General features: G+C 66.0%; 1 protein-coding gene across 3 annotated transcripts; it reads right to left on the bottom strand.

The window, feature by feature from the left end:
* Positions 1 to 278: 278 nt before the first annotated feature.
* AKAP17A (A-kinase anchoring protein 17A) lies at positions 279 to 9510 on the bottom strand. 3 transcript variants are annotated; one of them, XM_030837257.2, is made up of 6 exons: positions 9375 to 9510; positions 6997 to 7774; positions 6223 to 6371; positions 3209 to 3449; positions 1264 to 2213; positions 279 to 1014 (listed from the first exon to the last, which is right to left on the bottom strand). In XM_030837257.2, exons 2-6 carry the CDS (start codon positions 7756 to 7758, stop codon positions 990 to 992), a joined length of 2127 nt encoding a protein of 708 aa, XP_030693117.1. In that variant the 5' UTR covers positions 7759 to 7774; positions 9375 to 9510; the 3' UTR covers positions 279 to 989. The 3 variants fall into 3 exon arrangements, with proteins under 3 accessions (XP_030693117.1, XP_030693118.1, XP_030693119.1); XM_030837258.2 differs by having other exon boundaries at positions 279 to 984; XM_030837259.2 differs by lacking the exon at positions 279 to 1014 and having other exon boundaries at positions 1260 to 2213.
* Between the last annotated feature and the right edge of the window lie 508 nt (positions 9511 to 10018).

Here is a 10018-nt window from a genome sequence, read left to right as displayed (position 1 = left end):
TGAGGAGAGAACCACGTGAAGTCTTTTTTTTTTAATGGCACTGTAGCTTTAAAAAGACTGCTTCCGTGAACCTGCTACACTTTTATGTTCCCGGCAAGCAAATTGAAGGAGTCTCAGGACCCGTGTTCTCCTCCAGGGAGTTACTTTACAAAAGTGACAGCATGTGAAATGAATCTTTAGAAACCAGCGATTTCAGATACGCCAAATCACGCTCAGGTCAGTGAGGCAGCCCAAAGAACTTAAAAACGCGAACACACATTAAGTATGGGAAACATTAGTTCATTGGAAAAGGATTTTATTTCACCATAAAAAGGCAAACTGGAATAAACACCATCTCTCCTAAGGCGGACGATAACAGCTATTTTTAAGTATTTCTGAGCTTCACTCAGAGAAGCCAACGATTATAAAATTTAACATGTTTGCAGCATTAAATCTGAAACGCTCCAAGTAAAAATAATTTAGCAAAACGGTTTCTTAAAAAAACCACACAGGCTAACCTTGACTAGGAACCAAAACTAATTTTAATCAACCTTTTTTTTTTTACGCTGAATTACTTGAATTTGTAGAAAAGTGAGCTTCTGGGACCCTCCGTACCACTTCCGCACCTGCCCACACCTAAAAAGACGGCACGTCTGAGTTTCCGCGTTGCAGAACGTACAGCTTCCCCGCCGATGACTTAAATGCACCAGAGCCATTTTCCTTCGGCATCCCACCCAAACTTTGTTCCCAGTCCGTTAAACTTACAAAAGAGGGAAGAAACCAAAAAACAAAAAAACACCCGCAGGGCGAGGCTTCCTCTCTTCCATGCCCCATGGGGCTGTGGCCGCCACACCGGACAGTCCATCCCCGTGACGCGACAGGCAGCTCCCGTGAAGTGACTATGAGAGGCGTCTCCGAGCAGGTGCAGGGATTCGGCGCTGCCAGCCTGTGTGCCCAGGGTGGGGTGGTCTGCAATTCTCACGGCTGGCGGCCTACGTGTTCCTCCTGATTCAGAGAGGACTGCTGACGTTAAAGCTATTGGATCAACAGTTTTAAGGGAAACGAAAGCTCGTCACCGGGGACGATGCCTCTGAACTAGACCCACGGCCACGAGCGAGAGGAGGCTGGAGGCGGTGCCTTCCTCACCAGGGAGCTCCCTGGGTGTGCTGGGGGGGGGGGTGGCGGGGTGGCGTGGGGGGCAGCGAGCAGCAGCAGGACGTGCGCCCCCCCTCCCCCCGTCCTGGTCCTCCGGGACGGCTGCTGCCTGGGCCCTCCGTGCATTACCTGTTCCAGGTGCTGCGGTGCCGGCTGGGGGAGCCCGAGCGCGACCTCTCGCTGCGTCGGTGGCGGCTGCGCTTCCTGCCCGAGCTGCCCCTGCGGTCCCGGTCCCGGCTCCTCTCCCGCCGGCCATGCCGGTCTCTGCTGTGGGACCTCCGCGACCGCTCGTGCTCGTGCTCGTGCTCGTGCTCGCGCTCGGGGCTGGCGCTGCGCCGGCGGGGGCTCCCGTCCTGGTGCGAGCGCTTCCTGTGCGACCTCCGCTCCTTGGGCAGCCTCACGTCCTCCCGGCTGCCCGCCCGCCGCGGCCGGCTGCGCTCCCGCTTGGGCCCGTCATCGCTGCCCCGGTCCCCGCTGGCCCGGCCGCGGCCCCCGCTGGGCTCACGGTTGCACTTGTCTTGCTCGGAGCGCGCGTCCTTCCTGGGCGCGCTCTGCTCGCAGGCGGCGGGCGCGGCCTTGGGCTGCTGGTTGTTGTCGGGGATGCAGGCGAGGACGCCGGGGCACCTCTTCTCGGAAGGGCCGTCGTCGGGGGCGACACGGCGAGGATCCTGCCCCTCCTTGCTCGGGGCCTCGTCCGCGGCACCGCCGTTCATGTTCTGGGCGGGACCCGCGGCCGGCGGCCGGGGCGGGTCCTCGCGCTGGGCGCCGGGCGTGGGCGTGGGCGGGGCGGCGCCCGAGCAGCCGGCCGACACGGTGTGCAGGATGTCCAGTACCGGCTGCAGCAGGTGCGCGTGCGCGGCGCCCAGACCCGCGGGCGCGCGGGCGCCGTCCGCCTTCTTGCTGAGCAGGATGCTGAGCAGACGCTCGCGCAGCTCGCGCTCCCGGCGCTGCAGGCCCAGCGCGCGCTCCTTCTCCTCCTCCACTCGCCGCAGCTCCGCCTCCTGCAGCCGCCGGCGCTCCTCCTGCTGCTGCAGCCGCAGCGTCTCCTCCCGCTGCTCCTGCTGCCGCAGCTTCACGGCCTGCGGGACAGAGGGGGCCGCGCCTGAGCTGGGCTCTGAACCCGCACGGACGCTCCGCGGCGCGCGGCTCTGCAGACGCCGGCCTGGGGGACCCGGCGGGTGGGCGGGCGGGCGGGCGGCCGGCTGGAGCCCGGCCCGCCGCACCTGCCCGCGCCCGGGCGTCCTGCCCAGCCGGCGGAGGAAAGCCCTGACAAAGCTCCTCGCCGCAGCCCCGGGGCGGGCCTTCTGCGCCTGCTGTCGGTGCGAAGGTCGCCGGCCACGGGGAACTGAGATTACGGCGCGGAGGCGCGGGGCCGGGCCTGCTCAGGGTCTTCAATATTCACCATGAAACAAGAACACGCTGCCACAGGTCTCAGCGCGCCCGCCACGCTCCTTCCCGCGGACTGATCACAACTGTAACCAGACAACAGGTTAGGGTCGCCCCGCGCCTGACTCCGTGGCCCGCCTGAGCACCAGGCGCGCCCAGCAAGGTCCGTCCACGCCCCCGGCCCGGCTCGCGGCAGTTACCGGCCTGGCCTCCAGGAGAAGCAGGTGCGGGAACCGGGAGGGCCGTCCGCACAGCGCAGCTGAGACCTGTCAGCTCTGCAGCTGCGGACCGAGGGGGCGCGGCCCGGCTCCAGGCGCCTGGCTTCCCGGGGCCACGGCGAGGACCGCGCATCTTCCGGCCTCCGCCCCGACCCCCGGCAGGCCCCGGCCCAGGGCGGCTGACCTGACGGGGCCTGAGCAGCGCGGCCACAGTGAGCCCCGGGGGTGGGCGGGCGGCCCTTGGCGGGCTCTGCCCACCCCCACTTCCCGCCACCTAACCCCCCCCCCTCCCCGTCAGGCCGGCCCTTGCGAGGCCTGGACGTGGGGAGGCCGACCCACAGCTCCGCAGGCTCCCTCAGCACAGGGCGCGGATGTGGAGCGCCGACCCGGGGACGCCAGAAGCGTCGTCCCGCGCAACGAGCCCCACCCGCGGGCCGGGCGCCGTGTCCCGCAGGCGCGGCAGGTGGTACCTTGGCGCGGCTCAGCAGCTCGGCGATGAGCCGGATGGACTGCAGGTTGCGCTGCGCCAGCAGCAGCTTGCGCTCCTCCAGCCGGATCTTCTCCTGCAGCTTCCGCTGCTCCTCCGCCTGCAGCCTCTCCAGCTTCCGCTGGCCGCGCCGCAGCTCGCGCTCCCGCTGCCTCTGCGCGCGCCTGCGCAGCTTCTCCTCCCGCCGCCTCTCGCGCTCCTGCTCCTCCAGCTCCTTCTGCTTCCTGCGCGAGCGAGACACGGGCTCCGTGAGGCCGCGGGCCGCATGCGCGAGGGCGCGCCATCCACAGGGCACCCGGGTGGCGGCCGCGGGGCTCGGCATCGCGGCGCTTCCTCCCCGGAGAAACCTCAGTCGCATCCGGGGACCCCGAGGAGCGCGGCGCTCAGGGGCTGCGACTTTCTGGCGTCATCCGCGGGACAGTCTCGCTGAGTGCGACCCCAGCCTGGAATCGTGAAGAAAGGGATGGATGGCCAGGGAGGACGCAGCGGCCGCTGAGTTTTGAACAAGAGGCACCCGGATGGCGGAGGGGCGACGACGGACGGACGGGGAAAGGGCTGCGACGCAGAGCGACGAGGCCCCTCCGCTGGCCGCACGCACCCTGAACTTAGAGCCAGCGTGCTGCACCGTCCCCAGCCCCAGCGGCAGCAGAGACACCCGGCCCGGGCTTTCACACCCTGGGAACCCGCGGGCCCTGAGCGGGAGGGAATCGGCAACGTACACAGCCGCAGGAAGGTTCCGGAAGCAGCGAGCTAAGGGCAAGACCAAACACGAGAGACTGTACCGCATGGCCTTTCATAGGAAGTAGTGGAAACGACAAAGGCACGGGGACGCAAACCCGACCCGGTCTGCCTTGGGGTGTACCCCGATCAAGGGGTCCCGAGAGGACGCACTGCCTGGGGAAACCCTGCGAGATCACTGCGTACACACTCCCTGGAGACAGCGACTGTTCCATAAACACCCCCGCACCACACCCGCCAGCCTAGACCCTAACAACATCCTTCCTCGTTCGGAAATGAGGATGCCACCGAAAGCAGGATGGCTCCAGACCCCCAGGGAAGGTCTGAAGACCAACGGATGTGTCCACCCGGCACACCCGCATCTCCTGCGAGCTTTTGTTCGCTGAGTTGCCGGTGGGGCCGGCACAGCAGAGAGGCGAGGTCGCTGCGGGAAGGACCAGACACAGAGGAGACCCCTGAGGCCAGAAGGCGGACTGTCTGCAGAAGAGCCGACATCACTCCCAGGGTGCCAGGCCCGGAGGAGGCGGCGGGAGGACCCAAGCTCATCCGGACGCAGAGGAGGGGGCGGGCTGGGCACCGAGGCCGAGCTAACACGGGGAAGCAGGACAGCTCGAGGGTGCCGGCGTCCAGGAGGCCACACACACCTGAAGGCCTCCCGCAGCAGGTGTCCGTCAAGAGCTGCGGGTCCTAGCTGCCTCACGGGCCTCAAGTGCCCACAGCTCTCAACTGTGGAGCTCATGGCCCACGGCGTGCCACGACCAGGAACGCGACCGCTACTGGGCAGTTGCACTCTGTTCCTATGAACACCGAAGGACCCAGAGACGCGCGCCCGTGATGCGGCACAGACGCCGAGGCTCCGCCTCACAGCCCTGGCCACCACTGCTCACCCTGGGCGCCTCCCAGGCCCACCGCTCATGCCAGGCCAGCCCTGCCACGCTCCGTGGCCACAGCCGAGGCGCCGCCCTGGGGCTGCGAGGCCGGGTCCTCACCAGGACGTGTCCTGCTCTGTGTCCTCCAAGGCCACTCTCAGTCCCGTTTCCCCACCCGCTTTTCCTGCCATAAGGTCAAGCAAATTGCCTTTAACGAGACCTCAGAGCTGCTTTAGGAAGGCCGTGGGGAACTTCTACACCCCCCCAGCTCGGGGGCTTGTGGTCACGGCCCACCTCGAAGAGGGAGGACAAGGCCCGTTTGGGACAAGGGCGGGTGGGTGGTCCGCACGCCACTTGCGCTTCCCGGTTCTGCCTGAGGGGGCCGTGCTGACGCTGTGGCCCGGTTCACTGCACGATCCCAACCGTCCCCGCCAAGGGCCGCCTCCTGAGGGCAGCCACGCAGCGAGCACAGCCTACACTCCCCGGACGCCCGTTCCTCTCTCTGCACCCACGGCCTTACTCCGGGGCTCCTGGCCCCCGACCAACGGCCACACCCTCGTCTGCAGCCCAGGCATCCCCGCCTCCCCGCGGGAGCCACGTGGGGCTGAGCAGAGAACAGCGGCATGGTCTGGACGCACTACCCTGGAACTGGGTTCCGGTGCAGACAAAGGAACTGCTACCCACCGAGATATCTCCGCATCTGTGTTAGTGCTGTCGGTGAAGAAGGGAAAACAAAACAGGAACCCGACAGCCAGGGCAAGAGGTAAGTCAATTCAGGCAACAGATAAACAGACTGGTGAACAATGAACTGCCCAGATCACGCACACCTAAGACTGAACAACACTCTGCAAAACACACGACACCTTGACTGTAACACACACACACACACACACACACATATGCTGGAAAGAAACACCAAGCGCACAGCAGCCGTGATGGACCAAGAAGAATCTTTCCTTGTTTTCTAAAATCCAGGTAGTATCGTTAGTCAGGTTGCTCTTATAACTCATAAAGCAAAAGATAAAAGGGGGAAAGGTCGTCCCCCGAGTTTGCCATTAGACACGTGAACCTCAGTTACTTTACAGACCTAAATGAGGCGTTTTTGCAAAAACCCGCCAACGTCATCAGTTCTCTACTTCACTTAAAAGCAGCTTCAGCCTGAACGCAAAAACCTGCAAAACAGCCAAGACTCCGTGCCTGTGTCAGCAGGACCCGCGCATGGCACTCAGGGAGGCTCGGAGGGGGAAGGCCCGTCCAGGGCACTGGGCAGGGCCACGCGGGTAGGGGGCTTGGCCCCGCCGCCGCCACCGCCGCCGCCGCCCGCACATGCGCACACGGGTGCGCGCACGGGGCCCAGGCGGGAGCCCCGAGCGGCCCGGGCCGCACGCACCTCTCCTCGGCCCTCTGCCTCTCCTCCGCCTCCTTCTCCCGGCGCTTCTGCTCCTCCCGCTGCTGCTCCAGCTCCTGAAGCTTCTGCCGCTCGAGCTGCCGTTTCCTGATGGAGGCGTCGCTCAAGTGTTTGGTCGAATCGAAAGAAACCTTCAGAGGGAGAACGGGGCAGGTTGGGGCGGGTCCGGCGACCGGAGAGCCTCCCTGAGGGCGACAGCCCCGCCCGCGCGAGGCCGGCTCCCCCAGACTCAGCGCAGGGAAGGGGCTCCCGGGACGCCCTCCCCTGCGTGGCCACGGGCCCCGAGCCTCACGGTCAGCGCTCAGGACCCCACTTCTCCCGAGAGGGGAAGGGGACCACGAACCACAGGGACAGCGCCAGGAGCACGAGCGTACCCGGAGGCCCGACGCCCTGCCCCGGTACCGGCGGGAAACGCGCCCCTCTCCCCTCCTGCCACAGGGCCCCGGGGCCCCGAGGCCGGCTGCCGCGCCTCCCCCGCCCAGGCGGCACGGGGCACAGTGCGCGGCCGTAAAAGAACCGTCGCCTCGTTTCAAGGGACGTTTGGGGGCCCGGCTGGAGCTCCTCCCAGGGCGACCGTCACCTTGGCAGCCACGGGAGGACGTTCGGCTCCCTCGCGCGCCCTGAAGACGCAGGCTCTGTGAGAGAAGCACGGGGCCGCCCGCTCCCCTGCCCGCGGCTGCCGTCCTGCAGGGCGCGGCCTGCCGCGGGGACCTTCTCCACGGGGCCCTGCCCGCGCTGCAGGGGCCCCTCCCTCACCTTGATGTTGCAGGCCACGGCCTTGCCGTCCTCGCCCTTGTACATGAGCTTCATGCCGCGCAGGGCGCTCATGGCCTGGATGAAGCCCGCGTACTCGCGGTACTGCACGTAGGCCTCGAAGTTCAGGTGGCCCCCGAAGCTGAAGGTGTGGAAGTTGCGGCCCGTCATCTCCTCGCGGTAGGGGTCCAGCATGGGGATGTCCACGTTGCGGATCTCCCCGAAGCGCTCAAACACCCGGACCAGCACCTCCTCGCTGGGCTTCTCGGAGCCCGACTCCTTCAGGGCGAACCACTTGCAGGGCAGCCCCTCCAGGTGGATGGTGTCGGGCCGCTCGCCTGGCAGCGTCTCGTTCATGTCCTTGGCGTCCCGGAAGAAGGAGTCCCAGTCGTGGCGGGTGGGGAAGTCGATCTTGAACTCGGCGGCGCGCACCTTGAGGATGTCGGAGAAGCCGCTGAGCTTGATGGTCTTGCCGTCCAGGCAGGCCAGGAAGGCCCTGACCAGGCTCTTGTTCTCCACCTCGCCCTCGAAGCGGATAAAGTCCATGGTGCTCTTGGAGATGCGCAGCGCGGAGAACTGGTGGTCGCGCACCATGCCCTTCAGGCGCTCCATCACCTCCCAGTTGGAGATGGACTTGCCCGGCTGCTTCAGCTGCGGGAGCGCCACGCTGATGGTCATTTTCGTGATGGGCTTCAGGTACAGGCCGTAGGGAGGGCACAGCTCCACCGCCTCGGACGTGTCGTGCACGATGGTAGCCGCAGCCATAGCCGGGACCTCGGGCCTGAAAAACAACCGTGCGCGACGGGTCAGGGCCGGGCACCGGGCCGAGGTGTCCCAGGCTGGCCGGTGCCGCGGGCCCGGAGCAGGGAGGCAAGTCTGCTCGCTCTCTGTACGTCAGGCACACGGGCCTCTACAGAGGGAAAGGCCCTCGGCCCGAGACGTTGGTGCTTTTAATGAGATTACACTAAAGCAGGGGAGAAAACGGGCCGACAAAACGTTTAGGCACAGCTGGCAGCCCGACTCCTCCAGCAGCGCTGACCTGCCCCCAGTACCCAGAGGCAGCTCTCCCGGGGCCAGGGCAGTGGGAGCCCAGCTCGGCGGGGTCGGTCGCTGCCCTCAGCGAACACGGGGCAGGCCGGCTCCACCCACCACCTCCACCAGAGGGTGCACACACCTCACGGGGGAGGGAAGGGACGGCCCAGGACAGGCATCTGGCAGGGTCTGTGGAGGAGGTGGCCCTGTGTTTCCACGGAAGAAACAGGAAAGAAGTTTCAGGCTGAAAAAAACAGCCAAGGGCCATCGACTTCAACTTCCCCACTGTGGGCAGAGGCACCCTCTCTGTTCCCAGATAAAGCATAAAAAGTGACCTTTTGGAAACCGGGGGAGGGGAGGGAGCCCCTCCTACCCTCCTCCCCCAGCTCTTCCCACCTGCTGGGAGACGTGCCTGCTTCCAGAAAGCCTGACCCACGGACACCAAGCCCTACAGGTGGCGGCCTCAGCCGGTCTGCCCGCCCACCCGCTAGCTCTCGGAGCTCCCGCCCCAGATCCAGGAGGAACCCCAGGGGTGCGGGCGTCCCAGCTGGAGGAAAGCCACGTGGCAGGGTCAGGGGCACTGCAGAGGAGCTCTGGCCTGGTTTGAGACCTGTGACTCCCCGCTCCACAGGACCCCAAAGGCCGCAGGGAGGGCCCGAACCAGAGCGCCGGACACCCTACCCCCCTCCCCCGCCTGCCTGCCGGGAGCCCTGGTACTCCCAGCTTCCCTGTTGCTTGGCTTCTCCTGCATCCTGGGCGCGACCCCCAGCCCCTTCGCTGCCCGGATACCCCCAGCTAACCCTACGCGGTGCCCAGTACCTCCAGCCCCTCTAACTGTCCCCCCCGCCCCTCAGTTCCCGCCTTCCCTGTCCCGGGCCGCTGCCTGTAACCCCCGCCAACCCCATTAACCTCGGAACCCCCAGCTCCCGGCCCCGCCTCCTTCCCTCTCTGTCACCGGCCCTGCCCTCACCCCCCGCACCGCACCCCCCGGTACCAGTGGCCTCCTGGGAACCCCCGTCTCCCCGGACGCCTTTGGCTCTTCTCCCAGCCCCCAGTGTCCTCGGCCCCAAGATCCCCGCAGACCTCGGCCCCTGCTACCTCGTCACCCCAGGTCCCCCTCCCCCGGCTCCTCACAGACCTAGGCCCTCGATTCCCAGACTCCAGGTCCCCAGGCCTACGACCCCCGCCCCCAGGCCGCCCGCAGACTCCCGACCTCTGGGTCCTCCGCCCCTGGGTCCCTGTTCCCGAGAGCCCCGCAGACCCCGGCCCTCTGATACCACGGCCACTGGGTCCCCGCTCCCAGACCCCCGCCCGGCTCGCGGGCGGAGGCGGCTGCGGGCGGCGCTCACCGGAGCGGGGTTCCGCCTGCGTCCCAGGCCGCCGCCGCCCTGGCCCCAGCTCTCCGCCGGCCCCCGACGACCCTGGCAGGCGCGGCCTCCCCGCCCGGCGTCGCGACCGTCCACCGGAGGCAACCCCAACGCGACCCGCCGCCACCGCCGCCGCCACCGCCGCCGCCGCCCGCCCCTGTGACGCATATCCGCTTCCGGCGCCGATGCCCGCGGAAACGGCCGCGCGGCGGCTCCCTGTTTCTCCTCCAGGCCCTGGTCCCGCCCTCAGAGGCGGGACTTCCGGAGACGACGGGGTGGTGCAGGCCGGGGCCTCCCCTCCCCCCCCCGGGCTTTGCACTGCTCATGCGCGAGCCCACCCCGCCCCCAGGCCGCTACCTGTGTTCAGGTCCAGGCGGAGGCCACACCTGGGGCAGGAGTGTGAGGCCACCTGCCTTAGGACCGGGACCAGGTGTTTGGGCCTAAATTTCTATTATAATTATGCATCACACATAATATGTAATATAATTTCGTTATAAACTATTACCTAATTACATATTATTTTATTTACTATAGGAATTGATTCGTTGCATAACGTTATTATATTATAAGGTAATTACATCTACATATGTAATACAATGTTAGTGTAAACATATAGTATTTTTACA

Source organism: Globicephala melas, chromosome X (genome assembly GCF_963455315.2).
Source record: "Globicephala melas chromosome X, mGloMel1.2, whole genome shotgun sequence".
Lineage (NCBI taxonomy): Eukaryota > Metazoa > Chordata > Mammalia > Artiodactyla > Delphinidae > Globicephala > Globicephala melas.
This window is presented reverse-complemented; position numbering and strand designations above follow the sequence as displayed.

Bases quoted from the DNA above. Each gene is read 5' to 3' on its own strand.
- AKAP17A (XM_030837257.2), bottom strand. From the start codon at position 7,758: ATGGCTGCGGCTACCATCGTGCACGACACGTCCGAGGCGGTGGAGCTG. The intron at 6,372-6,996 runs GTGAGGGAGGGG...CTCCCTCTGAAG, and splicing joins CCGTGGCCTGCAACATCAAG to GTTTCTTTCGATTCGACCAA. The intron at 2,214-3,208 runs GTACCACCTGCC...TCTGTCCCGCAG, and splicing joins AGCTGCTGAGCCGCGCCAAG to GCCGTGAAGCTGCGGCAGCA.